We start from the raw sequence: 17980 nt of genomic DNA on the forward strand, positions 1-17980 counted from the left end.
TCAGAAAGAGGACACGAAAAACAAACTTAGCTGAGACAAGCCCTGGCCAAGCTCTCATCATCTGAACATCAGCCTAGGACTTTCCTATTACTGTTCTGCTACATCATGAACTGGATAGGTTTATAGGGGCTGACTTTGGAGCTCAACTGCCTAGGGTCTTCTATGAAATCATGTGCTTTGAAATACAGTCAAACACACAGTGAACACTTCAAACAAGTAAGATAGAAAGTGACTCTAAGTTTATTTCAAACAAGGAACGCTTGAAGTGAGTTTTTTGCCCCGATGACAAAGAACGCACGTGAGCTCACTGGCCCTCTATGCTTCTCCTCTTCTCCCCTTCTGGAACAGAAGACCTGCTCTAGAACCCATTGTAAGGGGCTCATCTGAGGTTCTTCCCATAAGCAGTGACTACAGCTAATCCCATTAAATGCTTCCCAGAAAGCACTTCTAAAACTGGATCTCCAGTTTAGACTTTTTCCCCAGTGGGTCCAAAGGAAGGATGAGTGGAAACATGAAGACTATTCTTTCTCCCGAGGCAGAATCAAGAATTTAAGCCATTGTGAAATCCAATCCAAGATATCCTCCAAGTCCAAAGCCATGTCCAGATTCTCGCCTCTCCAATCCATGAAAAGAGGAGATGAACAGAGGTATCCTCTCCGAGACACAGTTCCTCTTGATGGAGCTGAGTATATTTTTAACGGGCTGGGAGACAGAAATGGGGAAAGAGGGTTTGGTTATTGGCTACTTAAAGGGCTTCTTTCCTAAGTGGGATCTTTGATGTTTGTCAAAGCTCGACCTCCAGCTGAAACTCTTCCCACAGTGCGAACATTTATAAGGCTTCTCTCCTGTGTGAACCCTCTGATGTCTATTGAAGTTTGATCTCTGAATGAAACTTTTCTCACAGATGGGACATTTATAGGGTTTCTCGCCCGTGTGGATTTTCTCATGGTGGCGCAATCCTGAGAAGTCACTAAAGCCTTTCCCACAGTAATCACATTTACAGGGCTTCTCTCCTGTGTGAGTTCTCTGATGCTTCACAAAGTCTGAACTCCGCAGAAAGGCTTTTTTGCAGATGGTGCACTGAAAGTATGTCTCTCCGTTGTGAGTTCTTTGGTGAAAAACAAGCTGAGAATTCCTATAAAAGGTCTTCCCACACTCCCTGCAGGTGGGGAGCTTCTGGGCCATGGGGGCCCTTGGCTGCCCCTTCTGGGAGGTCTCTCTCTTCTCCTCAAGCCACATAGTGGACATTTCTCCTGAATGAGGATTAGGCAAATGCTGACCTAGTTGTTTCTCAGAAATCCTTTCTGGAGGAGAGAGCTGCTCCCCTGTTCCCTCATCCTGAATGTTTTGCAAAGCCTCAGGGAGATTCTCTCCTTCTCCAAAGCATCCTGGCTCATCCTCACTGAAGAAGCCCCTCAAGGAAGCCTGAGAAGGAACCTCTCCTGAGGCTTGACAGGAAGCATGCAGGAGCTCCTGGTCCCTGTGATTCTCCAAGTTTAGGTTCTCCTTGTCATTCTCTTGTCTGTCTCCTAAAAGAAGAAAGAAGATTTGAAATGGTTCAAGTGCTGTGCCCTGTTTACTAACTCAATGTCAAAGAGAAGGTCATCATAAAACATTCATTTTTTTTTTTTTTTTTTGAGATGGAGTCTCGCTCTGTCACCCAGGCTGGAGTGCAGTGGTGCGATCTCGGCTCACTGCAAACTCCGTCTCCTGGGTTCATGCCATTCTCCTGCCTCAGCCTCCCGAGTAGCTGGGACTACAGGCACCTACTACCACGCCCGGCTAATTTTTTGTATTTTTAGTAGAGACGGGGTTTCACCGTGTTAGCCAGGATGGTGTTGATCTCCTGACCTCATGATCCACATGCCTCGGCCTCCCAAAGTGCTGGGATTACAGGTGTGAGCCACCGCGCTTGGCCTCTTTTTTTTTTTTTAAGGGCATTAGTAAGTGAGGAAGAAAACTACCATATGCCTGAATGCTCAAACTCACTTCCCCTGTCCTGGGTTCAAGGCTAAATGGTTCGGCTCTGGAGCTGAGGATTTTTAAACGACACAGGAGCGCTCATAAAGTGATCACTCCATAAATAAAGCCACATGTATTTCTTAAGGTCCAGGAAAGGTCCAGTATTATAGGCAACTACTGCTTTTAAAATGATTTTTATCTGATTATGTATAAAAGATAAATATGGTAACTTAAAAATAAAACTCGGGAGAGAAATATATACAGAAGAAAACCAAATCCGCCTCAATCTTACCACCCAGAGATGACAACTATGAGTATACATTTCCTTTCAGTCTTTTTAATTTAATCTATATGTATGTAGGTATATGCTATTTTCTGACATAATTTGTGTCATATTGTACCTATCGTTCCATATCCAGCTATGTAGTATTTAATTGTGAATGGTGGCATTAATCAATGTAATATGGAGTCTCCCTCTCCCATTCATAAGACGCCCAGAATTTGTGAAATGCACGTGTCATTTTACCACAGTTGCAGTGCAGCAAGGTTGTACTATAAAAGTGAATCCCTTGATCTGTGCTTGAATCTAGTATTTACATGTGCTTTATTAAATCACACTAGCAACTGGAAGTTTGTTTTTCTCACCATAACTTGGGTTTTTGGTTATACTACTTAATGATGCATATAGAAAATTTTTATTTTGATGGTAGGATTTTCAACTTTTATACATGATTTTAACTATATAGATCTAAAGATGCCATTTACCTTTCTCTTTCTAAAGATCTCTAACTAAAGATCTTTCTAAAGATCTCTTTCTCTTTCTAAAGATCTCTAACTAAAGATCTAAACATGCCATTTACCTTTCTCTTTCATACATTAGTGTCTTTTCAATTGTCTGCCAGGGATCTAGGCATCTTCTAGAGAGCTAGATCTGAACTTGTGAAGTCAAAAAGCCTTAGAATGTCCCTGAATCTAAAAATAAAATAAAATAAAATAAAAGCCTTAGAATATATTCCTCTCCAATGGCAAAGGTACTTTCTCTTGTCTTTAAAAAAGCCTTTATAAATATCATTTTAAAGAGGTGAGTAATGGCCCATCAAGAAGATGCCATAATAAACACATAATTTGTTCCCCTACCATGAAAATCTAATTTGCTTATTGTGTTTTTGCTACAATAAATAATGCTGTGATCAGCATTTTTCTTCATAAGTTTTTGCCCACATTTCTCATCAATACCTCAAAGGAATTTCTCAAAGTGGAATTACTGTGTCAACAGGCATAAATAGTAAGGCTGTTGACACCTACTGGTAACCCAACTTGCAGAACAACTCTGCCATCCTCTCATATGTGAAATTGGGCAGAGGGGGAAGTAGGTATTCAATACTTAAATATTGAATATTTTTAAACATGCCATTTAGACGGATGAAAAATGGTTTTTCATTGTTTTAAATTTTAATTCTTAAGTTATGAAAGGATGAATCTTTATCACATTCATGAGCTATTTTTCTTTTTTTTTTTTTTTTTTTTTGAGACAGAGTCTCGCTCTGTCACCCAGGCTGGAGTGCAGTGGCCGGATCTCAGCTCACTGCAAGCTCCGCCTCCCGGGTTCACGCCATTCTCCTGCCTCAGCCTCCCGAGTAGCTGGGACTACAGGCGCCTGCCACCTCGCCCGGCTAAGTTTTTGTATTTTTAGTAGAGACGGGGTTTCACTGTGTTAGCCAGGATGGTCTCGATCTCCTGACCTCGTGATCCGCCCGTCTCGGCCTCCCAAAGTGCTGGGATTACAGGCTTGAGCCACCGCGCCCGGCCGAGCTATTTTTCATACTCGAAGACTACTGCCCATATTTTACTGGGAAAGTACATTTTTTCGTATCAACTTTAACTCTTTCTATATTAACAAAAATAAGCATTTATCTGTCATGTTCATGAAAACTGTTTCTTGTTGTTGTTGTTTTTTTGAGATGGAGTTTTGCTTTGTCACCCAGGCTGGAGTGCAGTGGCGTGATCTCGGCTCACGGCAACCTCTGCCTCCCAGGCTCCAGCAATTCTCTTGCCTCAGCCTCCTAAGTAGCTGGGATTACAGGTGCCCACCACCATGCCCGGCTAATTTTTGTAGTGTAGTTAGATGGGGTTTCACCATGTCGGCTAGGCTGGTCTCAAACTCCTGACCTCAAATGATCCGCCTGCCTCAGCCTCCCAAAGTGCTGGGATTACAGGCATGAGCCACCGCGCTGGCCTGATCATGCTAAATTCTTATACAGACCAGCATCTCTTTCTATGCTCCCTTTTCTGTTCCATTGATCTGTGCATCTACTTTTATATCAGCATCACACTATTTTAATGATTTTTACCTTTATAATACAAGACTTAATATTTTCAGATCTAGCATTCATGAAACATTCTTCTTTCAAAACTTTTTTTAAAACTATTCTTGCATGTTATATTTTTCCAGATAACTACTTTAAAAACTTTAATCCTTTGGATTTTGATTAGAAGGGGAAGTAGATGACTTTTTGAGACTGCCCCCTGCTGGCCTGTTTTGACTAGGAGCTGTTCTTCCATACGGTCAACTATAACAGCATATTCACTCTCGACATTGATTTTTGCCCCTGATCTGAGTCCAGATCTGGTAAACTAGCACACTGTTGTATTTTTCAAACCAGGCCTTTCCCATCTGGTTACTGTGACTTCCACAATTATTCCAGGTCTCTTCCCCAGACAGCCGGACTCCCGCACTGACTTCCTGCAGACTTCTTTCCTCCAAGTGTTCCCTTCCTATCTGTTCTACACGTTGCTGCCAGATTCATCGTCCTAAACCTCTTTCCACATATCCTTCGTTTTTTTTTTTTTTTTTTTGAGACGAAGTTTCATTCTTGTTGCCCAGGCTGGAGTGCAATGGTGTGGTCTCGGCTCACTGCAACCTCCGCCTCTCAGGTTCAAGCGAATTCTCCTGCCTCAGCCTCCCAAGTAGCTGGTATTACAGGTGCCCACCACCATGCCCAGCTATAAATATATATACACACACACACATACACACACACACACATATATATGTATATATATATTGCATTTTTAGTAGAGACAGGAACCTATAATAGTTTTTTGTTTTTTTTTTTTGTTGTTTTTTTTGCCTATCAAGGCGGGATGACCCTTATAGACTCCTCACATCTAGTTACAGGCAGTATCTAATGGGACCATGTCAGCAGAGGTGGGATGAGGGAAAAACAAACAAACAAAATGAGTAGGAATATAGTGAGCTATATATCGCAAATAAGATCAGACTACTAGGAGCTATATGGGAAATCTCTGTAGCTTCCATTCAATTCTACTATGAACCCAAAACTGCCCTAAAAAATAGTCTATAAAAAAAATCCTACTGCGACAACCTCCAAAGCAATATTTTCAACCTTCTCTAACTACAACCCACAATAAATTCTACGGACTAAACTGTGATCCCCCAAAATTCTTATATTGAAGCCCTAGCCCCTAATATGATGGTATTTGGAGGTGGGGCCTGGGGCCTCTGGGAAGGATTAGGTCTAGATGAGGTTCTAAGGGTGGAGTCCTCATGATGGGATTAGTTTCCTGTCTCCCCTTCTCCCTCTCTCTCACCTCCCCCTCTCCCAGTCTCTCCCTGCCTCTCCCTGTCTCCTCTCCCCAACCCCCCTCTCTGCTCTGTGATGACACAGCAAGAAAAGCGAGGTCAGCAAACCATGCTAGCACCCTGATCTTGGACTTCCCAGCCTCCAGAAATGTGAGAAATAAATGTTCGTTGTTTAAGCAACTTTATCTATGGTATCTTGTTACAGCAGCCCAAGATAAGGCAGTAATCAATATATTTATATTGAAACACAGTACACACACACATATTTTAAACAAGTATTTCCTGAAATATTACCCACCCCTACATCTGATATTTCCTCTTCAATCTTATTGTTTGTTTTTTTTGTTTTTTTTTTTTTAACGCTGGTTGTAACTCTACCATATGATTTCACAACTCACTAACTGGTTATGCAATGCAGTTTGAAAAATACTGTTCCAGAAGAAATCCTTGTGAAATAGCGTGATAAATATGTTGCATAAAATTAAAATCAAATATCTCAGCTAATGATCGCTCTCTCTGTGGTATACTAGCAAAAGAAAATAATTAATTAGATGCCACTGGGGAGAAAGAATGGCTTGCCCTACCATTCCCATCCTTGGTCCTCTTCTTCCTCTAAGGTGCTGGGATTTACTGTGTATGTAAGTGTGTGTATGTGTGGGGAGGGGGGGAGGTTTCACAGCTAGGTTTTACATCACTTCAGTGTTTTAGAAAAAGTGTAGAAAGCAAAGAATGACTGCCATTTTACAAGAGAACAAGTTCAGATTTCTTCTTCCCTAGTCTTAAATAAATTATTTATATGAAGTATTTGTTGATGTTGCTGTTTTAAAAATGTGAGGTGCACAGGGATTAGATAAAACTTTTTCCTGTTTGTTTTATGTCTAGATACTCTAACTTCTTGCTAGGCTGCTACATAATCCTTTTCAATGAAATTCTACTCTATTTGTATTGGTCTCAATTTGTGTGAATCTTAATTCTTTCTGAGAAAAAAAGCTAAAACAACAGAAAAGATTAAAGGCAACAGGTCTGATGTGTGGTCTTCCTTCCATGGTTAAATGTGTGTCAGCAGCCCTATAGCCAGAGATAAATAGACTCAATCTCAATAGTCGAATCAAACCAATCAGATCATGGCTACTTACAACCAACGTAATAGAATATTCCATCTCCCCCGACCTCCTTCACCATCTCCCCAGTCACCTCCAATTTCATGAGAGGCAGTCAGAAATGATTCCAGACCAATGAACGATTACTCACCTATGCAGGTGGGTCTTGGGACCTTCTCATTGACATGAAGGTACAGTCCTGCCAGCTCTTCCCCATATTCTATTGAATTAGTCAGGTCAGGTTTGGAATGGGAAATGCCTGCTATAGAGAGAAAGATGTATGGTGGGCCTGGATGAATGGGGAAGACTGGGAGCTGAAGCTGTGTCTTTCAAAGGAGTACCCTACGCATTAGAGACAATATGAAGGCTCTGGACGCTTGCAGAAATTCACCTTAGAACAGCGTGTGGAGCTTGTAAGACACCAGTACTCACAGGATGACCTTGACTGATGGTAAAGGCCACGAAAACAAGAGTCTAAGGAGGTGGACAGAAAGGTCTGTAGACTACCTGGCAGGCTGGTGTGAGCATCATGACTGGGATCCCACCAATGGTTGGCTGACAAGTGTGGCTTAGTAGAAAAGAGCGTGGACTCAGAGTCAGCCACAACTAAAGTTCCGTCATGACTCAGCCCACTTATGAGTTACGTGGCAGTGGGTAAGTGTTTGATCTGACACTCACTTTCATCAGGTTTAAAATGAGAATACCATCATCAATTTCATAGATTAAAGAAGTTACTCCGTGCAATGTACCCACAAACAGTTCCTGGCACACTGAATACTTTCAATACAAGGAAGTTCTTACTGTAATTCTGCTATCTCCAACTTGCCCCAGTTCCCAACTGTGTCCCTAATGATTTCCTTCACCTGGCAATTTTACGTTCAGCAGACGTCTCTATGAGTGCATGGAAAATGCCTCACAGTTTTCCAGTCCTTCCACCTCCTTCCATCAGGCTAACCCACGCCCTCACCTCCTGAGACCATTTTCCCATAGGTCTCCAGCATGAGATCCCAGTATTGCTCCTTTTGAGTGGAATCCAGGTGTCTCCACTGTTCCTGGGGAAAAAAAAAAATACAATACCATGACTCCAATGAAGGTGTTTGAACCTGCCTTCCCGGCCTAAAGGAAAGCTGAGAAGAAAGAAACGTGCCATAGGATCATGGCCATCCCAAGACCTGAGAAATCCCAGCAGAGTGGTTCAAGGGACAAAGAGGCCAAAGGGAAAACAACAGTCCCTATATCAGTGTTTCTTTCCTTGGTGAGAAAACATCCAGGCTTTACATTCTGCACTTTTTCAGCTGAATTATTTAAAAGTGGAGAATATAGAGGGCAGGAGCCTTTTCCATACTATTTTTTTTTTTTTTTTAGATGGAATCTTGTTCTGTCGCCCAGGCTGGAGCGCAGTGGAGCGATCTCTGCTCACTGCAACCTCCACCTTCCAGGTTCAAGTGATTCTCTGCCTCAGCTTCCCGAGTAAGCTGGGACTACAGGCACATGCCACCACGCCTGGCTAATTTTTGTATTTTTAATACAGAGGGGGTTTCACTGTCAGGATGGATGGTCTCAATCTCCTGACCTCGTGATCCGCCTGCCTTGGCCTCCTAAAGTGCTGGGATTACAGGTGTGAGCCACCTCGCCCGGCTGGTACTATTTGTTTGTTTGTTTGTTTGTTTTTTAACTCAAGTGCTTGTACTAGAGGTCTTTGAAGAGAAATAGCCTGATAGTCCCACTATTTAATTAAAATCAGGAAATTCAAAAAGTAAAAGAAAGAAGTTAAAAAGGAATCTGTTGGAAAAGCAAGTGCAAATCAGTAAAATGTAGTTAGAGTCAACTGCATTGTAAGCTTTACCCTGAAACAAAGATTGGTATATTCAGAGAAGAGAGAGAGGTTATAACCATACTTGAAATCTCTTATAGTTCTGCATTTAGAGTCTAACATTAAATCAGTTTTCTTGCCAGATAGTGGAAAACTGGTGGGTTCTCTGGAGCAAGCTGTCCCTCCACAATCTCCAAAAGAAGCCCTGCTTTTCCTATGAAACGACAGACTGGAGACTCAAAACTGGGAATACCATACAGTTAGGGTCTGCTTTCGTGAATTCAAATTTCAGTCTTCCACCAAGAAGCTGACTATTACAAACTCAGACTGTATAGCAGAGGGATTAGCAACCCATTTTTTTTGGAGTCAGACATACTGAGTTTTAAGTCCCAACCTTGCCACTTTCTAGCTGTGTGACCTTGAGCAAGTTACTTAACCTTCCAGAGTTTCAGGCCTCACCTAATGATGGCACTGAACTCACAAAAGTGTTGGGAGGTTTGAGATAAATAATGCAAGTGTCACCTAATTTCATAGCACACTGTACTTTTTTTTATTCACAGCATTTATCTGTTTATTAAATATTTATGTGTTTGTACATATGTATATGCACACATGTAAGTATTTGATTAACTGCTGCCTCTACTAGCAACGTAAGCTCCATGAGGAAAGGACTCTGTCCTACTCTTATACCTTCCCAGGTCCCAAGAGCCTGCCCAAAACAGAAGAGCCACTCGATATATGTTGCTGAGGTGAAACAGAGCCCTTAGCAAATAGGTCCTCAGTAGATCATATATATTATTACTATGACATGCAGTCTCCCAGAATCACCCAAAGGGTCTGCAGAGAGAATTAATGGATTCTGCACACTTTCAGAAACCCCAAAGTTGATAGACATGAATAGCCAGGCTTCAGGGAACAGAAATGAGGAGAGGAATTACAAAGTCATCCTCCTACTGTATACAATATACTATTCGGGGAAGGCACTCTCTGATATGGTTTGGCTCTGTGTCCCCACCCAAATCTCATCTTGTAGCTCCCATAATTCCCATGTATTTTGAGAGGGACCTGGTGGGAGATAACTGAATCAGGTGGGCGGTTCTTTCCTGTGCTGTTCTCGTGATAGTGAATAACATAACATCTCATGGCTTTAAAAACCGGAGTTTGCCTGCACGCGCTCTCTCTTTGCCTGCCACCATCCTCGAAAGATGTGACTTGCTCCTCCTTGCCTTCCACCATGATTGTGAGGCCTCCCCAGCCATATGGAATTGTAAGTCCAATTAAACCTCTTTCTTTTGTAAATTGCCCAGTCTCAGGTATGTCTTTATCAGCAGTGTGAAAACGGACTAATACATTCTCAGTCCTAAGTCAAGTCTGCCCCCAGCACATCAAAGAGAAGTGGAAATGGCTCAAGGAGAAAGGAGATACCAAAAAGTGTTTAATTAGCAGGTGCTAAGCCAAACAAACAAACGAAAGAGGGTTTGGACTTTTTTGGGTGGGAAGGAGATAGGAAGCTGAAAAGTGACCTCAATATACCTAATTACATAGTCAACTATTAACTATCACCACATTTTTCATGTGAATTTAAATTTAAAATTTTTTTAATGTTTAAAGTATAAACAGCTAGCAGCTTATTCTGTTAATTTCCTGTGAATGCAGCTATTTTAACAACCTCCTGAAAATAATCACTTGAGCAAACACTTGAGCTGAATACAGGAATTCTCAGTCTTTGTAGTCAGAACACAGGGACCCTGGCTTCAGTGCCAGCAGAGGAAAGGACGTACATGCCAAGCACAGTAGCATCTGCCTGGCTGCCTGGCTTGCTGACACAGGATCTACTCCATGAACACAGTAACGACCAAGAAGAGGACAAGGCAGAAAAGGATACAGCCACCAAAACCCCCAGGGGTCAAAGTCAGCTCATTCAAAAACCAGAGAAGTTGCTTCAGGAGCACTGACAGGGTACCTCCAGCTTAAAGACACAGATTTACACAAGGAACTGCCAAGAAGCTGGGTGCATTCGAATAAAATCTCCTACTGAAGAGGCAAGACACCAATGGCAGCCAGCTTGCCTTTTTCTCATATTTAGAAGAGACGTAAAAACCTAACTTTCTCTCCTGAAAGACAGAAGTGTGGGATTTGATGGGAAAACTCTCTCTATTTTTGTGTGGAACTGGCACCATCTTGTGGGTTTATAAGATATTACAACTGACTTGCACTGAGTTACTTACACGCTGTTCCTTTCCTTTAAGTTTGAAAACAGAGGAAGGTGAGTAAATGCATTGCTGGAGTACTATGTAAGGTTCCAACTGAGTCATGGTTTCTACTAATGAAATAACTACTGTGTACTGGGAGTAATACCATATCATCATTCTGGCATTATTTATGAAGTTCCTCACTTGAGATTAGAGGGAGTGATTAATTTAAAAATTCCTTTTACTTCCAAAGGATTTCATTAAATATCAAAGTCTTCCTGATGCAAATAACTGCTGTTAGTTTGGAGGGGATATTCAGATTGGGTAGGGATGAATTTTGTTCGTTTAACTTAAATGGTTGCTAACTAGTTATCTTCTGAAGGTAGGGAAATACAGACACATGTATATGTAAATACAGTTGTAAAACACAAATTGGTGCTGATGAGCATTTTAAATCTTCTGACTTTAAGTTATTCAGAACAGGTGAGAATACTCTGTACATACTGCAGAAACAATAATCCTCCAAGCCTGGTTGACATATTCCACAGAACACCCAAATCTTTCTCACCAAGCAATGTCTTGCTTCACAATTTGGTTTCTGGACACCTTGAAAGCAGGCAGGAGGGTGCATTTGGTTCACTAAAAAGATATGTCTCTCCCCTGCCACCTCCCCATCCACATTCCCCCAGAGTAAACTATGAAACGGATATTCTCTAGTTTTTGTATCTCTGAGCCTGGAGAGCCGAAGCTCAGACCCTGGTCTGAAACACAGCATTAAGCACCACCTCCTGCAGTCTCTATTTTCATCTCCGCTCTACAGTAGACTGCAAGGCAAGTCCCAGGAGGAGTTCCCTCGATGTTGTAAATGATGTTTTAATGAAGGTATATAGGCTCGTGAAAAAAAAATATTTTTACAAAATTCAACTTTTCAAAATTGTTAACTACATATCAACATAAATCTGTCCCAGCGACTTCTATGTACAGCGAAAATGAAGTATTAGGAATTGCTGAATGTACCTTCTGCCTGAAACAACTAAAAATGGGACAAAATGTGTGAAACAATCGTTTTCAGACACTGCACATTACCCAAGCACAGCAGAACAAGATCCCTGGAAGTGGGAAAACAAATTCAGTGAGCGCTAGTTATCCAAACGTACTGCCTAGACAGAGGATCCAGGCAGCAGCACAGGAAGGGAAACCCAGGCTGAGCCAGGCAGCCTCCCTGAGTTGAGCAGAAGGAGCTCAGAGTCTGGAAATGCCAAGGTGCTTAGAATGGACAGGGCAGAGAAATCAGAGGAGGAAGCTGCACAAAGAGAAAGCTCCAGAGATCTACAGAGCGTACCCCCAAAGTCTGGGAAATAACCACCCAAAAGAATCAGAGGGAACAATCCCCTGAGTTCACACAGTGCTGGAAACAGTTTGTACTCCCACCAGGCAGAGTGGAAAACCTGGTATATGAAGGGGCATCAGATTACTCAGAATACTCAGAAGGGAAGTGCCTTAGCATGGAAAAAATAATACTAGACTAAATGTTTCTCTGGTGCCATATAACCAACCAACCGTGTTCAAATAACTGCATCCCATAGCAAAGTTCAAGAACATTTACAGTAATACAAAAATATACAGCACCCCACCAATGCCTGATACCCAATCAAAGATTACCAGGCATGGGCAACATAGTAAGACACAAAAAAATTTAAAAATTAGCCAAGCATTGTGGCACATGTCTGTAGTTCTAGCTACTCAGGAGGCTGAGGCAGGAGGATGGCTTGAGCCCAGGACGTCAAGGCTGCAGTAAGCTATGACCACACCACTGCACTCCAACGTGGGTGAAAAAGTAAAACCCTGTCTCAAAACAAACAAACAAACAAAAAAGACAAAGATTACCAGGCACACACAGAAGCAGGAAAACACATCTCATAATGAGAATAATCATTTGATCAAAACTGGCCCAGACCCCAATACAGGTAGTAATCAGTAGGTAAGGATATGAATACAAATACAACTATATTCCACATGTTCAAGAAGCTAGAGAAAAAAGTGAACACATTAAGTATAGACATGAAAGATATAATAAAGCCCAAAATCAAACTTCTAGATGTGAAACATTCATCCAAAATGAAAAATATACTGGAAGAGATTAACAGCAAATTAGATGCTGTAAGAAGAAAAGACTAACGAACTTGAAGACATAAAAATAGAAACCGTCCTAAATGAAACACCAAGACTTCAAAAACAGAATGAAAAATATGCTGGATGAGATTAACAGCAGATCAGATACTATAAAAGAAAAGATTAACGAACTTGAAGACATATAGAAATTGTCCAAAATAAAACACCAAGACTTCAAAAACAGAAAAAAAATCAGTAAGCTTGGGACAACTTGAAGAGCTCTGATAATTATCATTATACACATTCCACAGGTATTATTTCCGAAGTCCTTAAAGGAGAGGAGAAATAAGCGAGACAGAAAAAAAAATGCTTTAGAAATAATGGCCAAAAATTTTCCAAGTTTAGTGAAAACCATACACCCACAGATCTAAGAAGCTCAATGAATCCCAATTATATGAAATGTGAAAATGACTCTAAGGCACATCAAAATCAAATTGTTTCAAAAAATGAGAATACATGGGCAGATCATGAGGTCAGGAGATCGAGACCATCCTGGCTAACACGGTGAAACCCCAGCTCTACTAAAAATACAAAAAAATAAATAAATTAGCCAGGCGCAGTAGCAGGCGCCTATAGTCCCAACTACTCGGGAGGCTGAGGCAGGAGAACAGTGTGAACCTGGGAGGCGGAACTTGCAGTGAGTCGTGATTGCGCCACTGCACTCCAGCCTGGGCGACAGAGCAAGACTCTGTCTCAAAAAAAAAAAAAAAAAAAAGAATATACGGAAATAAGCAAATATATATACACTATATGTATAAGAACAAAGATAAGAGTACATTTGGCATGATTCTATTTTTATAAAACTCTAGGAAAAGTAAACTAACATATGGTGACAGAGAGCACATCAGAGGTTTCCTCAGGGTGGGGAATGGGGTGAAGAGGCAGGAGGAAGAGATTATAGAAGGTAAAAAGTTTCCTTTTCACCGTTTTTGTACCTCAGCTCACCTGCGGTGCTGCTGGGAGCAGTGAGGCTCCGAGGTCCTGGTCTCTGATCAGCCTTTCCTCTGGTCGGGCAGGCTGGGAGGCAGCCAGGGCTGAAGTAAGGAGAGGAAGTTTTCGGAATCTGGATGTCTGCCTTAACCACTCCCCAGAGGGCACAGATAACAATCTTCACAAATCAGAACAATACCTGTACTGTCATCTATATTACAAGACTTCTGTTTATCTCTCTGACAAACTCCAACTCCCTCCAACCTTCCAGTCTCACCCGTATTTTCCCCCACCTCCTTCCTCAGAGCCAAAATCCAAACGGTCTGGCCCAGTCATAAAGCAGTTTAAAACAGACGTTGACTGTCCAAGCAAGAGCGGTTTATTTAGGTCTAACCTGTTGGCAAACCTCTCAGGGATACCCCAATCTGAGCAGCAACTCACTTAGGCCTACTAATCCCAATCCCAAAATCTCCCCAAGAGACCACCACACAGCACCATCCTCACCTAGTTCTGCTTCCGTGTCAGATTCCTCTTTCACGATGTGGCTCAGAAGCTCCCCAGGCCCTACCGAAGAATTCTCAAGTCCCAATTCCTGAGGCACCACTTCAAGATGGGGCTCCACTTCCCCCACTTGGCAGCTTGGAGATTCCATCTTCTCTGATAAGATGTCCTGTCCTAGAACCTGGATACTGATCTAGAGACCATATATTAGTAATTACTGAAGAATCCAGAGTAAGGATCTCTAAAAGATACAAAGCTTACCCTCTGCAATAGATCATAAGACAATTTCTAAGGATGTGGAGAAAGAGAAAACCAGCTTTTATTTCTAGTCCAGCAGGAACCAGGGTAAGAAATGTCCCAAAAAGACACCAAAAGCTGAGGCCTGCACCAGGCATGGGAGACCTTGGAGACACGCCACTAAGGTGCCTCTACGGGATATGCCCCACCAATGAAAACTCCGGCAACTTTTGAATAACTTCTCAAACGTTCTAAAGGTGGAATATGCTGGGAGACTTTACCCTCAATCCTCGACAGCTAAAAAGTGTTGAGAGTCAGGGTGTTAGAATTAGGTGAGGTTGAGGGAACCTAGCTGTGGTATAACAAGAAATACAAAGTTAGTCTTTGTCCCCTAAAGCCCTGGTAATTTCCTGAGTGACAGAGGTGGAGGAAGAGCCTTTGTCATTCATAACGAGCCCTTCTCAACCACACCAGAGTTTATGCTAGGCTTCTAGATAGCTTCAGGGCGGGGGGCTGGTTGCCAGAGGAACCAACCTTAAGATTAAAAGGTTGGAACTTTCAGTCTCTCCCCACCCCCCCACTCTCCCCACCCCCCCCCACTCTCCCCACCCCCCCCACTCTCCCCACCCTCCCCACCCCCCCACCCCCCGCTTCTGAGGAGGGGAGGGCAGCTGGAGATACTCAATCACCAATGCAAATGACTACGTCAAGTGTGCCAAAGCAGTGAAGCCTCCATAAAAATCTCTAAACGATGGGGTTCAGGAAGCTTCCAGGTTGGTGACCTCAGGGAGGTACTGGTAACTAACTTAGCATGCCAGGAGAGGCAATGGAAGCTCCATGCCCTTTCCCCCACACCTTGCTCTACGCAGCTCTTCTCTCTGGCTGTTAGTGAGTTGTATCCTTTATAGTAAGTCAGTAACAGGAAGTAAAATCCTTCCCTGAGTTCTGTAAGTCATTCTAACTAAGTATGGAACTTGAAGAGAAGATTGTGGGAATCTAGAATTTATAGCCAATTTGTCAGAAGTTCAGGTGGCCCCTGGGACCTGTGACTGGCATCTGAGAATAGGAGCAGTCTTGGATTGGGCCCTGAACCTCCAGAGTTAGCTTCAGAACCGAACTGCAGGACACGCTACTGGTGTTAGAGAATCAGAGAAGTGAAAAGTCCCACCCATTTGGTGTCGTAAGAAAAAAGACCACACACCTGATAGGACCAGAGAGGAGCCCTGTGTTTCACTCGCCAATCATAATACCCTCTGCTTACCCATTGCCACAGTCTCTGCGGGTCCCCCTTCAAGCTCTCCACAAGGGTCACTGCCTCTTCTCCACTTCCTGGACACTGTTTCCGCACCCACATCTGGATCTCCCCGGGCAGGATGGTCAGAAACTGCTCCAACATGAGGATCTCCAGGATCTGCTCTTTGGTGTGAACCTCTGGCTGCAGCCACTGGAAACAGAGCTTCCGAAGCTGCTTCAGGGTCTCATGAGGCCCAGACATCACCTGGTAACGGAACTGCCTGAAAAGCTGGCGCGCGGTCTCAGGGCTGGAGAGTTCCTCTTGAAGGGCAGCATCTGATTCCGAGAACTGGGAGCCCTCAGCCTTCGCCAGTGACGGCAGCAGGCCTAGGGCCTGCCCCAAGTCAACGGGCATTGTCCAGCCTGGCAAGTCCTCTTAAGTAAAGTGCCTCTGAAGCGGAATTGTCTCCGGAAAGAACTAGGTCTTCACCAGGACACTAAAAAGGGAATGAGATTGAGTGCTATACAGAGGAGGGGGACACATTTTCAGAAAGAACAAATTCATATGCCCTACCCGAGAAGCCTTGGGGTCAACTATGGAGGTTTTGAAATTGTTCAATGGATACACGATTCTATTATGAAAGATTATACACTTGAAGCCACAAAACAAACTACTGATACCGTATCTTTTCCCTGCCCATTTTATAATGTTCTCTCTTGGTCCTCAAATGTCCAGACAAAATGAAGAATAAAATGCACCATATGAAGCATTTTCACTATAGGTTTCCAGGTAAACGGCTCTTCTACAAAACACTTCTACGTCTTCATCTCTATATCTGCATACTAAAAAATAAAGCTGGAAAAAGATATTAATGCCCTAGGAATAAAAGCTAATGCCTAGATGCTTCTGTAATAAATAGGAGGTTAAAGAAAACAAATTAAGTCTTCCCAAAAAGGTGTAATGAAATTTCCAAGACACGTCTTTTGAGTGCCATATTGAAATAGGTCTATTTGAGAATTTATGGAAAAAACCAGTGTCATAACTGACACTTCCAATCTTGGGGTTAAAGAGGGTTAAGAAGGCCGGGTGTGGTGGCTCACGCCTATACTCCCAGCACTTTGGGAGGCCGAGGTGGGCAGATCATGAGGTCAGGAGATTGAGACCATCCTGGTCAACATGGTGAAACCCAGTCTCTACTAAAAAAAAATACAAAAAATTAGCTGGGCATGGTGGTCGGTGCCTGTAGTCTCAGCCACGCAGGAGGCTGAGACAGAAGAATGGCGTGAACCCAGGAGGCGGAGCTTGCAGTGAGCCAAGATTGCACCACTACACTCCAGCCTGGGTGACAGAGAGAGACTCTGTCTCAAAAAAAAAAAAAAGAGGGTTGAGAAGACTACCTTGAGAATACTCCTATGGTGTTGACATAGATAACCACTATTTTATGTGAATGCTATTGAAATTTAGAAGATCACAACTAAGACAGTAGAAAGAGAAATATTAAATGGCAAATAATATTAAGTTATTTTAAAAAGGATCATCCACTATTTCTAGTTAACTTTCTTGCAAGTAATCATAATATGGGATTCTTGGGTAAATCTTTAAATGTTATGAAGAATTTGGTGGTCATCATTTCTCCGTAAGACTAATTACAGCAATTAAAAAAAAAATGCCCCATCACTTGAGGATCTGGCTTAATCAGAGATCAGTGCAATACTCTAGCTTTTTGTAGCTGCTTATTTCTTAAGGTGTGGAAAACAATGTCTTCATCCTTACCGTTTCACCAAAATAATTTATCCGACATTGGAAAATCATTTAAAAACTAAAAAAGAAAAACCAATCTTTTCAAAGTCCCAAGAAAGGAAAGAGCGAGGTCAAAAGAATTGCAGTTGACCTTTGAATAATGCAGGAGATAGGGGTGCCAACCCCCACACAGCAGAAAATCCATATCATTTCTGATTCCCCAAAAGCTGGGCCGCCTATTGACTGATGCCTTAAATAGTTGATTAACATACATTTTGCATGTTACTGTATTTTTGTAAAAAATTAAGTTAGAGAAAATATTATTAAGAAAATTATAACGAAGAGGCCGGGTGTGGTGGCTCACGCCTGTAATCCCAGCACTTTGGGAGGCTGAGGCGGGCGGATCACGAGGTCAGGAGATCGAGACCATCCTGGTCAACACGGTGAAACCCCGTCTCTACTTAAAAAAAAATACAAAAAATTAGCCGGGCGTGG

The 17980-nt window shown here is 42.4% G+C and overlaps 1 protein-coding gene across 9 annotated transcripts in view; it reads right to left on the reverse strand.

Annotated features, from left to right (window-relative positions):
• The window catches only part of ZNF18 (zinc finger protein 18), a 53114-nt gene that overhangs the window by 31525 nt on the left and 3609 nt on the right, over positions 1-17980 (reverse strand). For 4 of the 9 annotated variants that reach the window (XM_074018602.1, XM_005582913.4, XM_005582915.4 and 1 more), the window contains exons 2-7: positions 15773-16241; positions 14278-14467; positions 13789-13877; positions 7634-7718; positions 6818-6928; positions 218-1529 (exon numbers count right to left, since the gene is read on the reverse strand). In XM_074018602.1, the coding sequence (XP_073874703.1) occupies positions 742-1529; positions 6818-6928; positions 7634-7718; positions 13789-13877; positions 14278-14467; positions 15773-16159 (1650 nt within the window). In that variant the 5' untranslated portion in view covers positions 16160-16241 and the 3' untranslated portion in view covers positions 218-741. Of the gene's footprint in view, positions 1-217; positions 1530-6817; positions 6929-7633; positions 7719-13788; positions 13878-14277; positions 14468-15772; positions 16242-17980 lie in introns of those variants that run through there. The other 5 variants (XM_005582916.4, XM_074018604.1, XM_074018603.1 and 2 more) reach the window with 3 other exon arrangements.

The sequence above is a fragment of the Macaca fascicularis genome, chromosome 16 (assembly GCF_037993035.2).
Source record: "Macaca fascicularis isolate 582-1 chromosome 16, T2T-MFA8v1.1".
NCBI classification, from domain to species: Eukaryota; Metazoa; Chordata; class Mammalia; order Primates; family Cercopithecidae; genus Macaca; species Macaca fascicularis.